This window comes from Paroedura picta, chromosome 11 (assembly GCF_049243985.1).
Source record: "Paroedura picta isolate Pp20150507F chromosome 11, Ppicta_v3.0, whole genome shotgun sequence".
Classification (NCBI taxonomy): Eukaryota; Metazoa; Chordata; class Lepidosauria; order Squamata; family Gekkonidae; genus Paroedura; species Paroedura picta.
In genome coordinates, this window is record NC_135379.1 from 9,697,309 (window position 1) to 9,719,567 (window position 22,259).

Here is a 22,259-nt window from a genome sequence, read left to right on the forward strand (position 1 = left end):
GAAGGAACGGTGAAGAGCCCTGTGTCCGGGAAGGAAGCCGGACCCTAGCCCTAGCCCTAGGCATTAGCTAGCAAATAGGGAGAAGTAACAGCAGCTCTGTTGCAAATCTAACGGAACCAATAATATATTTCCAAGGCCAAAATACAGGAGACTGGGGAGGAAGGCTATAGGTTTTTCACCTTGAAGTACTGCTTGACTTTCTTCTGAAGGAAGTGAGGGTCCTCCTTGAGGCACTGTCTGAATCGAGCCGTTTTCTCAGCAATCTTCAGCACTTCGGTGGGGTCTCCCTCGTGATTCCAGCAGGAGGCGATAAACTAGTGGGGTGAAAGAGACAGGGACGATGCCACGACAAAACACAGGGGTATACTACTAGACCGTGTTTTTATTTTGTTCGGAAAGGAAGGAAAGCAACAGTCACACCCCAACACAGATCTGACTTTCACCTGCAGATGTGCTATAAAAGGTGGCCAAGTAGAAGCCGATTGGCTATGGAGAGCTGGTAGGCGCAGGGAGCTGGCCTTTAATGAACGACACCCAACAAGATAAGAAAGGTAAGCTGTCACCTACACTGAGGCATTCTTGGCTTCACGTATTATGTCGTAGTATATCTGATGATACCAAGTAATAGGTCATCTACTGACAATGCCTGACCAGTCAAAACCACCAGCCTAGAAGGGCCCTTGAAGAGCCAGCAATGCCTAGTGATTAAAGTGTCAGGCACCCAGATTTTACATTTCAATCTGCCACTTAAGTTGACCAGGTGACTTTAACCAATCTGTCTTTCTTGGCCTGATGTGCCTCACAGGGTTGTTGGTGCCCTAAGCCCTCGGGGAAGGGAGACATATAAATTTAATAATTAATTAAGCGATTGTTGTTGAACAGAGCAAGAGTCCATTAGCACCTTAAAGACAAGCAACATTTGTGGCAACTTGTGAGCTTTCATGAGTCACTGCTCGCTCCTTTGGGGGGGGGGGTTGCGAGGATAAAATGGAAGAGGGGAGGGATGGTCTTGTAAACTACTTTGGATTCTCGTGAGTGAGAAAAGCAGGAAATAAATATCCTAAATATATTCAGTAAACAAAGAGTGGGGAAAAGGGCTTACCGAGGTTAAGGCAAGCCCAAAGCTAGTCGACTGATGCTTCATTTGGATTTCAATTTTGTGAAGCAGAGCTTCGATCCTCTCCTCCAAAAATCCATCCCTAGGAAGGAAACGGCAAAAACAAACCTGAGCTGACAAGCCCTTTCCGACTCAGCAATGGAAACAGGTAGGAAGAAAAGGAGTTTGTGTGCTCCAGAAAGCTACAGCATATGTCAAAAGTGAATGAGGTACGTTGTTGCAAAGACTGATTCTTTGTATTAAAGGTTCTGTTACCTTTCTAATTCATGAACTTACACTTGAGTAATACTAAGGAGAATCACTATTGTCACATTGCTGGAGAAAGCGTCCCCTTTGCGAAACAGTGATTGTAGCTGGCACCTTTTGCATCTGTGTCTCCTACATGTTTAAACGGTACATACTACAGACGAGTCATGAAAAGGAACAACTGAAAAATAGCTTTTGGTATTATACTGTTACTATTTGTTCCAGAACTGCTATGAAGTTTCATTACACTATTTCTATCGTGTATTATCCTTGTGTGTTTATCTTGTGGGTCCCCTGGGATTTTTTCCCCTCCTCTTTCTTGCTGTAATGCTGACAAAAACCTTCTTATGTGTTCAACAGGGGTGAAATCAGGGGTACGTGGAAAAATGGGAGCACAAACGTAGTAGCAATTATCTCTGCTCCCAAGCGATGCACATTCACTGCACACTGAACTCCAGCATGCCACTGGGAGAGTAGCACAGGACACAGGCTCCTCCTAAAGCCATTCAAAGAACATTCAAACAGCAGCTCTTCATGTGCTTTCTTTCTGTCCAGCTGAAGACGATACAGGGCTTTCCACAGGGGGTTCTCAAACCGTACTTGCCTGAGGAAAGGTTCATCAACCACAGGAGGAAATCTCTTCCTTCCCATCTCCAACACACCCAGTTGGGGAACCGACCAGAATGCACACAGGCCGAATTCAGTGCCGCTTTGAAATCATGTATCACGCACAACAGTTTGCGCCTGAGCTGGAGAGGTGGGAAGAGCATCTTGGACTTACTGAATAACTTCATCGATGGTTCTAGCAATGATTTGCTTCACGGTGTTGATGTTCTCCTCTGCGATCCCTTGAAGGCCGACGCTAAAGTAAGCCTCTCTGGTGGAACCATTGAATCTGAAATGTAGTGGGGGGAAACATTTCACAACTCAGAACCGGAGTCTTGAGAGAATAGTTTCTGGGAGGGGGGGAAACGAAACATCAATGACTGCATTCAGGGCCAGATTTCCCTATAGGCTAACTAGGCTTCAGCCCAGGGCCTCAAGATCAAGAGGGGCCTATATTCCACATTTTTTATAAAGGTTAGTACCAATCACAACGTGTTTCATTTAACATACTGATATATATCACAGTAATGATGTATTTTATTATCTCTTTGACGCCGAGCGTCAAAAGAATTGAGGCTTTTGAACTCTGGTGCTGGAGAAGACTCTTGAGAGTCCCTTGGACTGCGAGGCGAACAAACCGGTCAGTCCTAGAGGAGATCAGCCCGGACTGCTCATTAGAAGGCCAGATCCTGAAGACGAAACTCAAATCCTTTGGCCACCTCATGAGAAGGAAGGACTCCCTGGAGAAGAGCCTAATGCTGGGAGAGATCGAGGGCAAAAGAAGAAGGGGACGACAGAGAATGAGGTGGATGGATGGAGTCACTGAAGCAGTAGGTGCAAACTTAAATGGACTCCGGGGAATGGTAGAGGACAGGAAGTCCTGGAGGATCATTGTCCACAGGGTCACGATGGGTCGGACACGACTTCGCACCTAACAAGAACAACAATTATCGCTCATGTAATTTATAAACTTAAAAATGGGAGGTGAAAGGGCCACATAAGCGGAACAGCCTTGGGCCGATTTTCATGTAAATACAGCCCTGACTACATTGTGAATTATCGATTCAGGGGGGTAGCCGTGATGAAGCAACGGAATGAAGTCTGAGTCCGGGGGTACCTTTAAAGCCCAGAGTTTAATTCTCTCAGTGGTGACTGAAAGAGCAACGAACTTACCCAACATCTGGCGAAAAATCTGTCCCCAGGCCAGCTTCGATTAAAGCTTTATAAAACGGGGAATTTGGGCCACCAACTAACAGCGAAGACAAGAGGCTTAGCGTGAACGTTTCAAAGTTATCTGTAATGCTAAAAAAAACAAACAAACAGGAAAGTTTAGAACAAGATCTCGGGAGTCGGAAAATACATATGTCAAAGTACTGGTCTACATTTAGAGAATGCCGTATATTGCCTCTGCTACAACACGGCACAGGGACAGACAGAATGAGCTCATTAAAAGCTCATCTTGACCACAAAGGCGGCTTTAGGGCAAGTGGCTCAGGCCCAGCCGCAGCTCCTGGTTGATGAGCACAACAGCCACCTACCTTACAGGGTTGTTGTACGGAACAGAACCAAGGCAAATATAATTTGCGATTATGATACCTATTGAGAAATGGTTTAACTTACGGATGCAAACACCCTTCCTGCTTTCTTTTCTAATACAGAGAGGGCTTGTAAAAGGACGCTCATGTGGTTAATTTCTATTGGAGGGGCTGCTTGCTCCACAAAGGCAGAGCACGGTTTCTTAGTGGAATAGGCTTCCTCGGGAGGTGGCGGGTTCTCCATCTTTGGATATTTTTAAACAGAGGCTGGATCACCATCTGATGGAGAGGATAATTCTGTGAAGGTTCAAGGGGGTGGCAGGTTACAGTGGGTGAGTGATAGGGATGTGAGTGTCCTGCATAGTGCACGGGGTTGGACTAGATGACCCAGGAGGTCCCTTCCAACTCTATAATTCTATGATTCTAAAAATGGAATAAAGAGCTTGGAATATTTCCAGGTGGGGCAGGCAGTCTCCACGCTGTTGGATTTTGGCAATAGTTAATCCCATTGCATTGCTTTCAGCAGAGTGGCTTAATTCTAACCACAGTCAAAGCCCTGAACCTGGCACCTTGAGGGGGGTTTGCTGGCCCTCCTGGTGAAAACTTTCACGTCTCTAATTAGGATTCTGCTACCTCCCTTGTACTGAAACGATGCAAAAGAGGGAAGCAAGATCTGACTGAGGGCTTAGCATCTCCAGGACAGCTGCAAACCAGTTTTGGGTGACTGAAACTACCCACTGATAAATCTGGGGTTAGGTCTGTGCAGAAAAACCAGGAATGGGCAATCAGGAAACACGGCTCTTCATTGTTGTAGATGCTCCCAATGAAACCCTCTGCAGGGGGGGGAAAAAAACAATCACGATAATTTTTACTTTTCTGACCCACATACTCAGCCAGGAGGAAGCTGACGCTGACCATGGTCTGCTTCTTTGGGTCCGTAGCAAAGGAATCTGCAGCACACGTGACGTGACACTCTCTCTGCGGAACGAGAAGAGAACGATTCAGGGTGGGGAATGTAGCTCCCTCTCTTTCTAGGACTTCCCCCTCCCCATTTAACATTTAGAACAGATGCTGCTGGCAAGATGAGTCTCCAATGAGAGGCTCTAATTCAGGGGTAGTCAAACTGCGGCCCTCCAGATGTCCATGGACTACAATTCCCATGAGCCCCTGCCAGCGCTCGCTGGCAGGGGCTCATGGGAATTGTAGTCCATGGACATCTGGAGGGCCGCAGTTTGACTACCCCTGCTCTAGTTAAACGTATTGGCCTCGTCCACTCTGAGAAACAGCTCGGGAAGAGTTCGGACAGAAGCCTTTCCTCGCTCTGGTTCTTTTCAACTTGAGACGAGAGGGACTGAACCTGTGAATTGCCACATTCAAAGCATCCATGTTGCCTTTGAGCTATGGCCCTTTCCAACAGGAGTGCGAGCATGAACTGCAAAGGGCTCATTTACGGAAGAAGACTTCCGTGCAAAGTAGTAGTTCAAGAAGCCCATCTAAGAAGAAAAAGAGTTGGTTTTTATACCCCACTTTTACTGTCTGGTCAGAACAGCTCTATCAGGACTGTGGCTAGCTCAAGGTCACCCAGCTGGCTGCACGTGGAGGAACGGGGAATCAAACCTGGTTTGCCAGATCAGAAATCGCCGCTCTGAACCACTACGCCAAGCTGGCTAGAAGCACCCATCACAACTTGATTTATGCCAGATGAAAAACATCTCCCCCTTTCCCCCAGCAACCAAGTGCAGCAGAGAAGCAACCCCCCCCCACCCCCAGACACACACATTTTCAATCTCTTGAGACTCCCTTTGAGCACGAAGCTCATTAAAATCTAGAATAGAATCTAGAACAGGGATAGTCAAATTGCAGCACTCCAGACGTCCATGGACTACAATTCCCAAGAGCACCTGCCAGCATTCGCTGGCAGGGGCTCATGGGAGTTGTAGTCCATGGACATCTGGAGGGCCGCAGTTTGACTACCCCTGATCTAGAATAATCCACACTACTACTCTATCGGAAGGAGAGAGAGGTCAAGTGGAGAAGCATCTGTGCTTTGCCATGCCAGGACGGGCCATTAGAAACATTCCTGCCCATTTGTTACCCTGGCGAGTACCCTACCGAATTTTCTGTCCATGAAAAAAAACAGGATAAGAAATCAGTATAACCAAGGGTTTAAAACTCACGGGCTTGTCCCAGAGTCGCTGTGGGGGGACCCCTGTATTGGGTTCAATTTTCTGGAATTTGATCAGCGCCTCCTCTTGAATTTGCTTCAGGTGCTGTTCCAGTGGGAAGTTCCCATACGTGAAGAACCTGTCATTGGATGCAAGGGTATCCTTACGCTAGGACAAGGCTAGATATTCCACTGCCCCCATCCACAAAGGGCTGCTGGCTTGGAAGACCCCCATTCTAGCAGAACCGGCTCCCCATCTGGCTGCAAACCCTCACGCCATGCTGAATGCAGTCCTGGCCACCCCTCAAACTTCAGAATCCAGTAAAGCTGAAAGGCTGGCCTTGAACCGGCTTCATACTAGTCCTGAGTGCAATATGAGAATGAAGAAAAGAGCGGGGGGGGGAGGGTTGTACCCCACTTTTTAATACCCGAAGGAGATTCAAAGCAGCTCACAATCGCCTCCCCTTCCTACCACAGGCACCCTGTGCGGTAGGTGAGGCTGAGAGAGCTCTGAGAGAACTGGGACTGGCCCAAGGCCACCCAACTGGCTGCATATGGAGGCAGAGTGGGGGATCAAACCCGGGTCTCCAGATTAGAGGTTGCCCCTCTTCACCACTACACCAAAGCTGCCTTCTCCTTGCTAAACAAAGCCCAAGGTCACCTCTGCCTACCTCGCATTGCTGGGGTGGTAATGGGAGGCGTGGAACTCTTTGAGTTGCTCCCAGGTAAGGTCTGGGATCTTCAGGGGGTCCCCTCCAGAGACGACGGCATACGTGTGATCGGGGAGAAGGTGGTTCTGGAGGTGCTGTGAGAACAGCCTCTCATTATCTGTCTTGAAAGAAACACTTCAGTAAGACCAAAAACACTCAGCGACCATCACGAAAAGACTGTTTTTTAATATTTTTCAATTCAAGGTTATATACAGATTACAGAATTACAGATTACAGAAGAACAGATGGAAGATATTTATACATATAAGGAGAAAGAGAAACAGGAAAAGAAGAAAAATAAGTATTGTGTGATTTAAAAATGACTTCCAACTTCACTTACCAAGAAAAAATCCTTACCCTTTTTTCCTCCAGTATATAAACTTTTGCTGTATCGGAATATCTAATATATAACAGATGCTCTATGAAATACAGAGCCATCCTTAATATTTATAATCATATCTTTGTTTTAATTTTTTTCCATATTAATTTTCCATAGCTTCCATTCTATGTCAAAGTCTGAGGTATATTTGTCTCCTACATTAATGGTTAGTTTCGCTTTGTTCTATGTAAACTTCTGTAAACTTCAATAAAAGCTGGTTTTACCAGCAACTTTTAAAATGGTTAGTTTTGCAAAACTAGACAGCTCCATAACTTTACATTGCCATTCCTGAACTGTAGGTATTTCTTCCGACTTCCGTCCCAAAAATACTGAAGAACTTCAGGGGGGGGGGCAGTTTGGAAACGGGTTTGATTAGCCCAGTGCAGTCTAGAAAAGGTAGATCTCCAATATTTTACATAAGCGGGATCTGCCATGAAGAACTACACTCCTACCTTCCACAAACACACATATGTTACGGGGCACAGTGTCTCCCAATAGAATCATCTGCATAGAGAGAGATCAGTGTGGACGGGGAAGAAAGCCTGTTTTTCCAGAAAGCTCAGCTCCCGCAGGGATGTCCAAGGAATCTTTCAAGGAGGAAGTACAAACTTGCCTTCCAACCCTCATTTTCAGCCCAAGACTGAGCAACACCCTCATTCCTACATCTCCCCCAACGGCAACAAGTCATGCGGTCAGCTGAGTGGCCTTAGTAAGGGCAGAAAGATGAGGGTATAAACATAAACCAAAACTAAAATAAATGCACCCTACACAAGGTCGTTTGGAACCCAGCCTTCCAAAAGGCTCCGCTTAATCCATTTTCGTTCCAATCGGCCTTATCTGGGATCTAACTACTGGGAAACAGCACGAAGATATGCATTTTAATTCTCAGCGGATGCTCTCCCAAAGAGGAAACGGAAGCAAAATGCAATTTTAAAAGCACTTACAAAGGCACCCTTCATTTCATTAAAAACCACTCCTTTGAAGGTTAATGAGGTCTGAGGATCTCTGGGGTTCTCGTGTTCTAGCCTCCAGCCTTCTTGCCTACAAGACATCAAGAGACACGTTGGACAAACCTTTCCCGAGCCCTCCTCTGGCTCTTACCAACCAGAGTCTGGACAGAAATTCTGCGCCCTTACCAGAAATCCAGAGGTCTCAAGCAGGGGAAAAACACTGCATCCAGGTAAACAGACAGAAGATTCTGGAAGTCCTTGGGATTTTGGGTGGAAAACGGGTATAGTGTATAGTCGCTAGCTGTAAGGGGGGGGGGGAATATATACATATATTACAATTAATACTATTTAACAAAGTTCTTCCTGAGCATTTTGCCTTGCAGATCTAGTATGGGACGCACAGTGGATCTATCAATTCATTTATCGACTGAAATCTGTAAAGCATACACGTTTTCTTCGTGGGTGAGCCAGTACTTTTCGACTCCTGCTCACGAAGACAGCAGCGGTCCAGGGGCTACCAAAGTTCTTGAAGTCTTTAGACCAGGGTCCATTCCGCACACACTGGTTAATGCACTTTCAATGCACCTTAGAAGTCCATTTCCCTGTTCTGCACAGGAAAATCCAGCTGCAAAAGCACCCTGAAAGTGCGTTATGCTACACATGCGGAACAAGCCCTGGCCTTAGCGCCGACTTCTCTAACCCAGTATTAACTGGTAGCAACAGGTCTACAGGACCCCAGGAAGAGCTTTTCCTTACTATGAGGTCATGACTTGAATCCCTCCCAGCACTCTTGCATCGTGTGAAAATGGTCCCCCCTCCCCAAACAGGGGATTAATGAAGACTGACTGAAAAAGCAGCTTAGAAATAAGCTCCAGTAAGAAACAGTGCATGACCCTACATAAGCTTACAATTATTAATGCCAAAGCAATTTATATCGGTGCGGTCGATTTATTGCTTAAAGTATCAAAAAGGGGAACCCACAGTGTTCCACGGGGTAAGACGTTTCGGCTACAAGCCTTCGTCAGGATAAAGGCATTCAAGCAGGGTCATCGAAATTCATCCATCCTTTTTGTCAAAAAGCGTCTCAATTCAACGTCGGCCGCAAAGAACCCGACGCGGGAATTCTCCGTGGCCAACGTCAAATTCAGGTGCTCACAACTATAAGCTTGTTTAGAACCAGGAACAGTATTTTCCACTCCATTTCGCTTAAAACTGTGCGGACCTTATCCTGCCAGGAAGACAGAGGGCACCGATGGAGTGTGAGCACAAGCCCATAAGCTTCTTGGTTTGTGGAACTAACATCGTTTTGGAAGATCCAGTTGAACTAAAGGTAAAGGTATCCCCTGTGCAAGCACTGGGTCATGTCTGACCCTTGGGGGTGACGCCCTCTAGCGTTTTCATGGCAGACTCAGTACGGGGTGGTTTGCCAGTGCCTTCCCCAGTCATTACCGTTTACCCCCCAGGAAGCTGGGTATACATTTTACCGACCTCGGAAGGATGGAAGGCTGAGTCAACATGAGCCGGCTGCTGGGATTGAACTCCCAGCCTCATGGGCAGACAGCTTCAGACAGCATTTCTTACCACTCTGCGCCACAAGAGGCTCTCCAGTTGAACTACCCGTTTGCATAACAGAAACAGGGGGGTGACATCATAACAATGCATGGCCATAACCTGGCCAGAAGCCAAAAGGAGATGAATTATCCAGAGCTCACCTGTAAACGCATTCATGAACGTGGAGAGTGACCTGTTCAGCATTTTGAAGAAGGGGTCCCGGACAGGGTACCTCTGAGACCCACAGAGCACTGTGTGCTCCAGAATATGGGGGACGCCCGTGCTGTCCATCGGAGTGGTCCGGAACTGAACGCTGTAAGCAAGCGGTGAAACAGCTAAAAACGGAGCAGTGCTGTCCTACAGATAAGGCCAGACATATAATGCAGAACCCTGGGAAGGCGGCATGCAAATTTAACAGTAGAATTTTGATGTTCTTGCAGGCCTCAGCCAGAGACCTGGCGGAACGGCTGTTTTACAGACCCTGCAAAACTGCTTAAGGTTCCTCAGGGCCCTGATTTCCCTTGTCCTAGTGCTCCACTAGGCCGGGATATATGGAGTTATTCTGCTTTTGAAGGAAAGTGTGACAGAAAGGATTGCCAAGAGCCATCAGGAGGCTTCCAAGAGCGTCAGCCAAAGACCAGGCTGGCTGCTATAGCCACAGGGCAATTCCCTGGCAAGCCGATCACCTCCTCCCTTTCTCACTTGGGCTAGCCCAGGCCAGGGTGGAAGGGCTTAGCCTGGGGAAGGCAAACAGAGCAAGCCGATGGCTTGCACCCAGCTAAGCCATGTCAACCTGTGTGGAACGGGCTGGCTCGCTCTGCCGTCCTCTGCCCCTCTCTCCTTTGTAGGGGAGGGCCCTTTCTTCCCTCCAGCTCACCCCTGGGGCCAGGGACACGCGTTTCTGAAGCAGCAGCAATTTCTTTAAAATGCCGTGTGAGCTGTGCAGCCACATACCTGAAGAGGTTATTGGAATCCTCCCGAGCGACATGCAGGTACCTGGCTCCGGTCTTATCATGATTGAGTCGAACAGCCGTTAAGAAGAGCTCGGGGACAGGCGTCACCTGAGTCGGGGAGACACACACGTTGTCTACAAGACTGCACTGACAAGTCTTCTAAAGCAGGGGTAGTCAACCTGTGGTCCTCCAGACGTCCATGGACTAAAATTCCCATGAGCCCCTGCCAGCGTTTGCTGGCAGGGGCTCATGGGAATTGTAGTCCATGGACGTCTGGAGGACCACAGGTTGACTACCCCTGTTCTAAAGTTTCTAGACGCTTGCCAAAATTGGTCATTCACCCTTCAGTTAGGAGCTGTAGGAACTCTTTGCAGGGTGGATTCTGGTGTAGCGCATGCCACAAACTGGCTGTCAGCCTCACATCTAGGGCGACTCCTTTCCAGCCATATTCCAAGGGGCTGATTAACTAAGGCGTGTTTTTATCCAGAACGGTCAGGCAACACGCATTTATTTCAGATATCCGTGCTCTGGTTTTCTCTCAATGGCGACTCTAAGAGGCTGAACACAGGGGTTGCCTCTCCTCAAACAATCCTGCGAGATTAGACTAGGCTAAATTGGAATGCCCGGACCCTGGTTAGTCAGTTTAACCAGCAAGCAGCAGGCAGAAACTAGGTTGACCCAGGCTGCAACCAATACTCTAATACAGTTTTCCTCGACCAGGGTTTGGTGAAACCCAGGGGTTTCTTGGCGGCCCTGGAAGGGTTTCCCAAATGGGTGGAAGTTAATTAATTTGTAATATATCTTTAAAATGTATTAAACATCTATCGGCTGATACGGCCATTTATAGTCATGTCGGGCCCCCTTCCCAAAATGGGCCATGAGGGGATGGGAAGGGGTGGTACCCTGTGCACACCTATGCTTCCTAACCGTATTCTGCATAAGTGCACCACTTCTGGGGTTTCTCGAATCTCCAAAAAGTTTTGGGGGGTTCTCAATGGTAAAAGAGTTGAGAAGTTCTCCTTAATTTTGACCACTACCTGGACACTTGTTACAGACTCCCAGAAGAATGCCAACAATGGCATGGAAGTTTCCCCAAAAAAACACCTTTCCCCCCACACCCCCTGGCCACAGGCACCCATAGGTGACATGACAGCTGGCTGTATTCAAGACTGCATTTCCAGGTCAAGAAAGATGACATGCTGTGCAAGCCGATGCCCGGTGCAAAATTCCTCAATGCAGGAAACATTTTATCAGTGGAGAAAAGTCTGACCAGAGCGAACCACCCCCCAATTTTCAGAGAGGGGCATCACAAAGCCATGCAATGATAGCAAAATAAGGAACAACAAAAAAAGCCACGCTACCTGGTTTACCGTGAACCCTTCGATATGGTCTCCGACTTTGTACTGGAGGGCTCTTTCATTTGCTGGGCTGCTTCTCCCCCTCCACGAATGCTGGCTGAAGGGCGTGGGGAGATGGTGGCTGTTTCTAAAAGGATTAAACCCGGAAACGGTTTTGGTTTCTGCAAATCAGTGAATGCATACCCTGAGCTCCCAAAATTCTACAGGTAACATGCAGGCTAAAAGGTATCCCCTGTGCAAGCGCCATATCATGTCTGACCCTTGGGGTGACGTCCTCTAGCGTTTTCATGGCAGACTCAATACGGGGTGGTTTGCCAGTACCTTCCCCAGTCATTACCGTTTACCCCCCAGCAAGCTGGGTACTCATTTTACCGACCTCGGAAGGACGGAGTCAACCTTGAGCCGGCTGCTGGGATCGAACTCCCAGCCTCATGGGCAAAGCTTTCAGACTGCTGCCTTACCGCTCTGCACCACAAGAGGCTCTATAACATGCAGGCTACAGTGTGTTTAAAATTTATTTTTAAAGCTTCCGTATTACTAAAAAAAGGGGGGGGGGGGCTCAAAGCAATTCGGCTACATGCTTCCCACGGGGCAGAAAAATGCAAGCCAAAAATACAATAGACATCTACAATTTACTTATACCAGATTAAAGCACAAAAAAGTCAAGAATGGACAGCATTCACTGCATCAATTTTTAGAATTCCCTCATGTGAACACATGGGATTTTTCCTGTCCCAGCAAACTAAATACCTTCTTTGAACAAGCTAGAATACTGAGATGCTAGTCAGTTTCTAAAAACTGAAAAGCTTTAAAGAGAGATTGGGCATGCATGTGTGTGTGGGGAGGGGGGGATGTTTGTGTAAAACAACTAATTAGGGGAAGGGCTTCTACAGTAATATGCACTGACCGAACAAAAACACTGCCACATGGGTAGGTTCGGTCAACATCCCATTTAAACCAGGGCACAAATTTGGACCTGCCAGTCCAAGTGCAAACCCTAAACCCCAGTTTTGTCTTATGGAGGTCATTGGTTATCAGCACTCAAGGGTGCATAGATAAGCACACCATCCGTCCAAGCATGTGCTTATATGTCTGCCATACAAAATGTTCATTATGCAAGTTTGTCCCTGGTGGGGTGGGAAGTGAGCAGGATGGGGCAGGATGGGCCAAGAGGAACAAGACAGAAACTAGGGACTTAAGATGCGGGTTAGGAAGAACAAAACCTGTGCAGGAGCAAAGAAGCTAAGGCAAGGATCTCGAACTCGGCACCTGCCTGGTGCTGTTTCCTGGAGCCTGTGAAGTGTGTGTAGAATGTGGGCGAGGCACTCGTCCAGCAGGGTTTCTGACTGGCCACCGGCAGTCCAACCGGCTGGGCAGATAAAAATAATGCTGTTTCAGCAGCAGCTACCAGCACAGTGTTGGTTTTAGACTTTCTTTCTTCTCCCTCATCTCCCCTGCACTTCCCTTGTGTGCAGTTCAGCAGATCAGTCATTTTGTGGTTGTGCCCATCCACCCTGTGCCGGAATTCCAAAGGGGCCCATGGCTCAAAGGAGACTGGGGACCCCCCCTGGGGTAGGATGTCAGAGAAGCCGTGGGCGATTAAGGCCAGCATCCTTCCGATAGCTCTAGGTCCTGCAGGAGTGACCCATAAATAAAATCATAGAGTTGGAAGGTTACCTCCTGGTTCATCTACTCCAACCCCCTGCACTATGCAGGACACTCACAACCCTATCGCTCACTCACTGTCACCTGCCACTCCCTTGAACCTTCACAGAATCAGCCTCTCCGTCAGTGGGCTATCCAGCCTCTGGAGAACCCACCACCTTCCGAGGAAGCCTGTTCCACTGAGAAACTGCTCTATCTGTCAGGAACTTCTTCCGGATGTTGAGACGGAATTACTTTTGAATTAATTCCATCCCATCGGTTCTGGTCCGTCCCTCTGGGGCAAGAGACAAGATCTCTCTTCCACCCACACGGGAGGCCGTGGAGAACACTATATCATGGGGTCCCTAGTCAATTTTGGGAAAGGAGGACAGGACAACAGTCCTCTGAATCCCTATCTCAGCCATCTTCAACTGCTGGACCATGAAATATTTTTCAGGCTATGTCACCCTAGACGTAGTGACATGGCCTTTTAGAACAGTGGGTGCAGAAGTAAGATGCAGGAGCCAATCAATCAATCAATCAATCAATCAATCAATCAATCAATCAATCAATCAATCAATCAATCAATCACCCTTTCCATGGTGCAGAAAGAGGCTAGGCCTGTAGAGCACGGGTAATCAACCTGTGGTCCTCCAGATGTCCATGGAGTACAGGGGCTGATGGGAAGTGTAGTTCATGGACATCTGGAGGACCACAGGTTGACTACTCTTGCTGTAGAGTAACAGGGGGAGGGGGCTTCAGTGACGTCTAGTGATGTCAGCAGCCACCCCAACTTCTGGGAAGGACATCACAGCCCCCCCACCCCAGGAGCTCTAGCAGCACCCCAGGGTTCCCCAGCACCCTGGTTGGGAATCCCTGCAATAGATCCGGGCACCATTCCCCGTTCTCCTCCACCAAGAAGCCCAGGTGAAGACTTGGCCGCCATCAACTCCCTTCCTCCAACCCAACCCTTCCTGCCCAGAATAGGGGGGCAAGGGCGGGGGGGGGGCTCAAAAGAGCCACCAGCTCCTCGTGAGTCAGAGCGGAATGTCACAAGGCAGCTAAAATAAATGGGGAGGGGGGTCGTTTAAACTTTAAAGGGCCTTATTAGCTACCTTACAGGGACCGGCGGGGGGCGGCGCAGAACTTTACAGAGTTTTTGCAAGAGAAAGCAGCGCCGGACCTCCAGTCTTCTCTCCCGCTGTGCAAAAAGCGCTCCCTATCCCCAAGCGCCCAGAGCCGAGGCTACCCCCCCCCCCCCAACCAGGCTCCGGGGCCAGACGAGAAAGAATCCGCAGGAGGAGAGAAGACAGCAAAGCGAGAAGGCAGGCGAAGGGCGCCTCGGGGCATGTGCAGAGCGCCTCCCATCCGGCGGGGCGGGCGGCACAGGCCTGGCCCTCCACGCTTCAGCCCCCCCCCCCGGCCCCCTTAGCTCCTCACCGGCCGTGGCTCAGCCGCTGCTGCAACCGGCGCCCCGCCGCGCTAAGCCGGACCCACATGCTGCCTCGCGACCGCCCCGCGAGCCGCTTGCAAAGGCGAACCCCGGCGCCGCGCGCTCTGCCGCTGCCCGGGCCTCTTTTCTCGCACGCATGCGCGGGACCTGCTCGACCGACGGAAAGCCCGCGCATGCGCCTTTCGAGGCCAGTCCCGGGGTGCTTAAACACGGCTTGTCGCCGGAGAATTCGGCCGTGTTGCGGCCCCGGCGCCTACATTTAATAGGGGGGAAGCTAGCAAGACTCGTATTTGAGAAAGCCTGGTCTAAATACTCAAAAAGAAAAAAAAATGAAAAATGGGGGAAAGAAAGTTACTTTTAAATTAACATTTTAGGAGTCTTTAGACTCTCCCCAGAGCTGTCTCCACCCGCTTTTTTTTCCATTGTAAATCATATATTCCACTGATACAAAAAACAAATTTTCCATATGTTTTGGGACCCCCCCCCTCCAATTAACCAAACAACTGGCTTCCTTCTGATTTACATAGTGTGCTGGGTAGTAAGTTGTACGTGTGTGGTACATGCATAGCTCCTTTCCAGAAGTCAGGTGGGAGGGCCTTCAACCAGGATAGACTGAAGGTTCTGTGGTATTTGGGGAAATCTAATGTATAAAGGTATCTGGAAGGAACAGGAATTCTGTAACAGTTCCCCACTGTGAGAGCAGAGTGGGCCCATGGGCTATCGGCTATCTGTCTTGGCACTCTGGCTCCTTGGTGGCCAAGATGCAGTAGAGCTGTACAGGAGAAGCCAAGTAGTCACAAATTGCCCTCTATTGCTCTCACCCACCTTGAGTGAAAATTGTCTGGGAGGATTAATAACATAACGGCACTGTAGAAAGGTGTCTTGTTTTACTATTTTGTACCACTTCAGATTGTCGGTTGGAGTGCGTAAGCAGCTTAGATGAGCTTGCTAGCAGGTCAGGTTTAGCAAGGTTAATTTGCAGGAGAGTGATTTTTAGTAGCTCAGGTTTAGCATGGTCATCTTTAATTGCAAACTGCTTTGACTTAACCAGTTCGACCAGGCCCTCCCGAAGGTCCAGAGAGGCCCTTTCCTGCTTTTGAGGCCCTCAGCCTCATCCTGGGTAGCCAGCGCTAGCCCAGCTTGAAAAGCCTAACAGTGTTAGCCTTACTGCGTACCTGGCACCAAGGCAATCTAGGGTTGCTATGCCAAACCACTGTTGTTTGTCTCTCATTCATTCATTCATTCATTCATTCATTCATTCATTCAAATTATATACCGCCCTCCCCTGAGGCTCAGGGCGGTTTGTATAGAACGTAGAACAATACAAGGAATTTTCGTTTTTCCATAATGTATAGATAACCACCACAGTAGTAACTGTAACAAAGGTAACAATAACAATGCAAACAGGTCCAGGAGCAGAATGCATGAGTGGATTTCTGGGAGGCAGGGAGGGAGCAGGGGACCTATAGATGTTTCAGGTTTCACTCGGTCTCAACCAAATGCCTGGCGGAAGAGCTCCTTTTTGCAGGCACTGCGGAACTGTTTAAGCTCCATCAGGGCCCTGATCATCTCCTCTTGGTTTGATAACGCTCCTGGTTAAGTCAGCTGCGATTTGATGGCAATATATATGGATAATAAAACACTTTCAAAAAGACAACTCATGAAAACAAAAGGGGAAGACAAACTGTGGAGATGATCAAATGCCAAAAATTGAACACTTGTCTAAGTCTCTGGCTCTCTGAGCTCAAGGCCACAGACAAACGGTCTTCCTGCCTTACCTCTGTTGGTGCAGAGCTAGAATCTTGGAAAGTTTACCTGGCAGCTAATCGTATTATCGACCAACTGCATGGAACGAAAGTTGTCAAAATGGGGAAGGGGTTTTTGAAGAGGTGGGGAATAGGAGCGCCTGGGTCGGTCAGTCATCCTCTGAATGAGCTTCCCAAAAATTAAAAAATGAACCTCCCGACACCCGACGAGCCTTTATCTGCCAAGAAAACAAGTATTCCCTTTGAATGGATCGAAGCTCTGAACCAAACATCCCCGGAAGGCTTGAACGCTCTTGTTCCACCTTCTTTGTTTTCTCCCCCAGATGAAGGGAGGGCAGCCAGCCATGTCCCCCACCCTGAATCAGGTTCATTCTCACTGGTACTATGGCTTCCCGCTCGTCTATTAAAGCCAAAAGATTCTTTTTCATCTCTGCTCCTAATGAAGACCTGCTACCTTGTGCTGCTTAATTATTAAAGACGCTGCTCAAGAGGGTTCCTGATGGATCCTTGGTTGGATTGGGGAGGGGGGAGGGGGGGAGTCTAATTATTTTTTCTGATTCATCTGGAGACCAGCGGAATAGGGATTGTGAGAGACTCGAGAACCCATTTCCAACTTTCCTTGAGATTGGGAGCAATTAAAAAAAAACATACACACAAACCAACCTGTAGCCACAGCAAGGGAGTTACATACTTGTCTCCATAGTGCTTCTAACATGCTGGGGGAATCTCTTGCATACTTGTCTAATCATGGGCAAGGTTAGGCCGAGGTTGTGGAACTGTAAGCTTTCATTCTGCAGAAGCACCAGAGGAGGGAACCAAATACGGGATTTAATAACTGACTTGCCAAGCCCCTTCCACATACTTAAAAAAGGAAGATATTTCTTTTTTAAGTGTTCGTTTGTATTTCATCTTGTAGTCAATCCTAGTACTCCTTTGTCTAGATGAACCTTGCTGGCCTGTTCACCTATGAGCTCTGTAATGACACATATATTGCATCAAAAGGCATAAAAATGACTATTGGTGGTGTCTCTGCCTTTTCGACCTATTTAATTCAGGGTGCAAATCCTGAACTATGACATCTAGTTTATTATAGGGACAGTTTCAGAGACCCTTTCAGCCCAAGCAAAGTGACATGCTAGAAGACGCTGACTGTTTCTTTTCCATTACCTTTAAGGCCCTTTGTGCCCTGGGCTAGCAAAACTTAAGATTTTCTGGTGTCTTCAATCAGGCCAGCTGTCTCTTCAGATCCAGGTTGGTGGCCTGTCTGGTTTTGGCCTGAAATCTCGTCTTGTCTTCCTTGTGGTCTCAGCTGGCACTTTCCACCCACTCCTAGAATCATAGAATAATAGAGTTGGAAGGGACCTCCTGGGCCATCTAGTCCAACCCCCTGCACAATGCAGGACACTCACAACCCTATCACTTGTCCATTGTCACCTGCCACCCCATTGAACCTTCACAGAATCAGCCTCTCCGTCAGACGGCAATCCAGCCTCTGTTTTAAAATTTCCAAAGATGGAGAACCCACCACCTCCCGAGGAAGCTTGTTCCACTGAGAAACTTATCTAAGACTCAGGAACTTCTTCCTGATGTTTAGACGGAATTTCTTTTGAATTAATTTCATCCCATAGGTTCTGGACCATCCCTCCGGGCAAGAGAGAACAACTCTGCTCCATCCTTTACAGCAGTGGTCCCCAACCTTTTTATCACCGGGGACCACTCAACGCTTGACAATTTTACTGAGGCCCGGTGGGGGGGGGGTAGTTTACTCATCTACTCTCAACCACTGCCCTAGCGCTCTCTGATCGCTATGGTAATGTTTAAACATCCCTTCAAAATAAGATACAGACACGCCACAACAATGAACATAAGGAACGTTTTATTTTCATGGAAATTTTAACTCATGACAATAACAAATCAATGGGAACCCTGAGCTTGTTTCTCTGCAACGAGATAGTCCCATCTGGGAGTGATGGGAGACAAGGACACCCGAAGTGTGTTGTCAAGGGCCAGAGGGGATGAAGTAAAGGGCCGGGGGGGGGGGGGGGAGGCGTCCTTCACGGCCCACCTACAATTAGTCGATGGACCACATGTGGTCCTGATCCCACAGGTTGGGGATCGCTACTTTACACGACAGTCTTTTAAACCCTCTACCAAGAAAGCTCATGGTTCTTTCTCCATTTTAGCCTCGCAGCAGCCATGCAAGGCAAGGTTAGGAAGAGAAATGTGGATCAGCCAAGGACGCCCAAAAAGTCTTGATACCTGATGGGGCCCAGAGTCAGTGATTGCAGGAAGTTCATGAATTACCCACCATTTGACAAGCCCTTCCCAACTTTTAGTTCCCATCTGGGCTAAAAACAAAAAGACTTCCGGACCCAGAGACCTGATTTCTGCAGCCCATGCAATTGAGACAGCGGAGTGAATTGATTATGTTTGAATGAGTTTTGAGAGGGAAAGCTGAATTTTCCCATTTATCTCGTTTTCTAACTAGATAAATGGAAAAATTCAGCTTTCCCGGTGCAAAAGAAAAAAAAAAGAATCCCACTCAAAACCCATTCAAACATAATCAGTTAACTCTACTGGAGGAAAAGCAGCAAAATGCTTAATAAAAATTCTTTAGAGAGCCCTCTCCATCAGCCTGGGGGGGGGGGGGCAGGTTACAGCTACCAATTTTATCCAAGCAAGTGTGCAGCAATCTTTCACGGGAACATGGTTTTTGAAAGAAGATTAAAAAGAGGAACTGGATAATGCCTGTAAGCAGAAGATTAAATGTCAATGGATGTGCTGTTTATTGTAGGAGCCTTACCGTAAGGTAATATCACAAATTCCACTGTTCCCCATAAAGACAGTGAGAGATTAGAATCTTGGATCAAGGAAGCTGCAGGGGCATTTTGCAAAGGATTTGGAAGGTGGGCTCCATAGCATTATTCTCCACTGTGGTCCCTTCCCGCCCCAAATTTCACCTACTCCCAGCTCCACACCCAAATTCTCCAGGTATTTCCCAACCCAGAGCTGGCCACCCTCATTCAGTTTCACACAGTGGCCAACCGGTTGTCCTGGAGGGCCAACAACAGGCATATAGGCCGAGTCCTTCCTTCTCCTCCTGTCGCCTGATGTTTAAAGGTTTGCTGCTTCTCTGCGGGGAATCCCTGAACTCACCGTGGCCAGGAGCCATTGCTGGAGGTCTTGACCTCGTTTTAATTACTTGTTGAGTACAGAAGCGCTTTATTTGGCCTGCCTTTACAACTGCTGCTCATCAGCATCGTTGGCTGACCCACATTGCTGTTATTGTGAGATACTCCGTGGGACGCAGCCGTGAAAAAGGCAGACTCTGCCATTCTTCTCAGCCCCCTGCCTGGTCTGTTCAATTGGTGACCAAATTATATGTCCATAGACTCTACTGCAGAGGCCCCCAATCCTTGGGAGCCTGAGGCTGCCCCAAAATGGCTGCCCCAGGAGGCGGAGCCAACCTCAAAATGACCGCCAGAGCGGAACGTCAGGAACACCACTGAGATCTTTGTGCTGTGGTGGCTGCTGCCACTAAAGCAACTTAAAAAAAAATCTGAACAGCCAGTCAGAAGCCTGCTGGGCAAAAGCCCTACCTGCCCCCCTCCACAACCTAAAAGCCTTAGGCAGGAACGAGAAAAGCTGTTGGCAGATGTTTTGGTGCTCATGGGCTCCCCATTGGGGACCCCTGCTCTAATGTGTAGGCCACAGGTAGTCAAACTGCGGCTCTCCAGCGTTTGTTGGCAAGAGCTCATGGGAACTGTAGTCCATGGACATCTGGAGGGCTGCAGTTTGACTACTCCTGCTGTAAATGATGATGCCCGCACGAAGAAATGAACATTATTTGGTCATTGCCAATCCAGACAAGCTGTAGAAGTGGGCCTGGTATAGCGCTGCTGTGTGGATCCCCTGCTGTTCCTCATCTAAGAAATCCAGACCCAAAGGGGTCAACTAGGTCAGGTTTTCTCGACCCTGGGGTTTCTTTATGGCCCTGGAAGGGTTTCTGGAGTGGGTGGGAGTTAATTAAGTTTTCTATATTTTTAAAATGTGTTAAACATTTATCGGGGTTTGATTTCCCCATTCCTCCCCCACATGCCGCCAACTGGGTGACCTTGGGACAGTCACAGTTCTCTCAGAGCTCTCTCCGCCTCACCTACCTCACAGGACATTTGTTGTGGGGAGCGGAAGGATAGGCAATTGAAATCTGCTTTGAGACACACAAAGCCTGACGGTGAACCTGGGGCCAGTTATAATCCACTCAAAAGTTCTCTCTGCCTCTCCTACCTCACAGTGTGTCTGTTGTGGGGAGGGGAAAGGTAGGCAACTGTGAGCCACTTTGGGACTTCTTGGATTAGTAAAAAGCGGAGGACGAAAACCCAGCTCTTCTTCTTCTCCTTCTTCCCTCACGCGGCTCTCATTCCTCGCGGTTTGGGCCTCACAACTGCATCACTTCAAGTTGCCGATAAATCTCCATTAAAAAGAATCATGGCTATTCAGTTGTAAATATGAATAAAGGGACTTTAAATAAGTAGACGGTAGGCGCTGCTTTATTAACCTGTCATCCCGTTTGCAACTTTATATTAAAATCATATTTTCTGGCCGCAATTGCATCTGTTCGATGCGAGGGAAAAAAAATAAATGTGAATTAGTTTGTTTTTGTGCTGAGTGATATTAATGTTCGCTGGGCTTTATTGCCGGCCTCCGAAGCTGTGTCAAATGTGGCTTTTGCAGCCTGGAATGAACTAAGCGTAGCTGAATGAGGATGATGCATATCTGTATATAGCCGCCTACCGGATTTGATGTGGGGACAAAAATCCCCCAAAGTTGACCCTCCTTCCTCAGGAGTTGACTACGCAAAAGGAGTGTGTGTCCTTGCACATGTGTATTCTCCTCGGCAAATGGATTAGAGTGTGTGTAACCCCTGCCACACACCCACCAATTTTTTAAATTTACAAACTTTGTGGCACCTATGTCACAACAACGCTGCGAGGTAGAACACAGCTGAGAAATGTGAACTGGCCCAAAGCTGATTCCAACTTTGCTTTGTTTCTGTCTTTCAAAAGGGACTCTCCTTCTCACGATGGGCCGGCTTTTAAAAAAGTTATTAATTTGTTAATTAAGCAATTTGTATACCGTCCCCCTTGGACGTTGCCAGCCCAGGGTGGCGAACAACAACAGAATAAAACAGAGAAAACAAGTGCAATTTTGCCGTACGGATAAATAAAACCATAAGCTATAAAATCACAGATAAAGCAGCTGTCAGCATCCCCAATAGTGACTGAGATTAATCGGTCAGAAAGAAGTTAGGTGTAAGGAAGGGATGGAAGGAAAAGAAGAAAGGGAGGAGGCCCAGAATTTTGAGGTTGAACTTTTTCTAGCTGGCCTCAACCTTCAGTCTGGCAGGAGAGCTTCATCTTCCAGGGGTAGTCAACCTGTGGTCCTCCAGATGTCCATGGACTACAATTCCCATGAGCCCCCTGCCAGCAAAAGCTGGCAGGGGCTTATGGGAATTGTAGTCCATGGACATCTGGAGGACCACTGGTTGACTACCCCTGTTATAGGCCCTGTGGAACTTAGCAAGTTCAGACACGGCCCTGCTCTCTCCTCATCCCACCAGGCAGGAGGATAAAGCTGGACATATTTCCTTGGGGCCAGGGATCCTTAACTTATTGGGGCTGCTAGAGCGAAGAGCTCTCTGGGGAACCTCTTCAGAGAGGCGGTCCAGGGTTCAGGCCTTGTCAGGCCTACAGAACGGGCCAATCAGTTCAAATAAACAGAGGCCCATCCTATTAGCAACGATGTAGAGATGGAAGACTATATCTGG

General features: G+C 48.1%; 1 protein-coding gene across 1 annotated transcript in view; it reads right to left on the reverse strand.

The window, feature by feature from the left end:
* PITRM1 (pitrilysin metallopeptidase 1) overlaps nt 1–14,816 on the reverse strand; it is a 29,730-nt gene extending 14,914 nt beyond the window's left edge. Inside the window, exons 1-13 of the mRNA XM_077303874.1 lie at nt 14,654–14,816; nt 11,573–11,696; nt 10,213–10,319; nt 9,420–9,571; nt 7,894–8,008; nt 7,702–7,798; nt 6,340–6,500; nt 5,682–5,808; nt 4,394–4,482; nt 3,143–3,271; nt 2,145–2,258; nt 1,103–1,199; nt 180–314 (exon numbers count right to left, since the gene is read on the reverse strand). Coding sequence (XP_077159989.1) covers nt 180–314; nt 1,103–1,199; nt 2,145–2,258; nt 3,143–3,271; nt 4,394–4,482; nt 5,682–5,808; nt 6,340–6,500; nt 7,702–7,798; nt 7,894–8,008; nt 9,420–9,571; nt 10,213–10,319; nt 11,573–11,696; nt 14,654–14,712 — 1,506 coding nt within the window. The 5' untranslated portion in view covers nt 14,713–14,816. The remainder of the gene's footprint in view (nt 1–179; nt 315–1,102; nt 1,200–2,144; nt 2,259–3,142; nt 3,272–4,393; nt 4,483–5,681; nt 5,809–6,339; nt 6,501–7,701; nt 7,799–7,893; nt 8,009–9,419; nt 9,572–10,212; nt 10,320–11,572; nt 11,697–14,653) is intronic.
* Between the last annotated feature and the right edge of the window lie 7,443 nt (nt 14,817–22,259).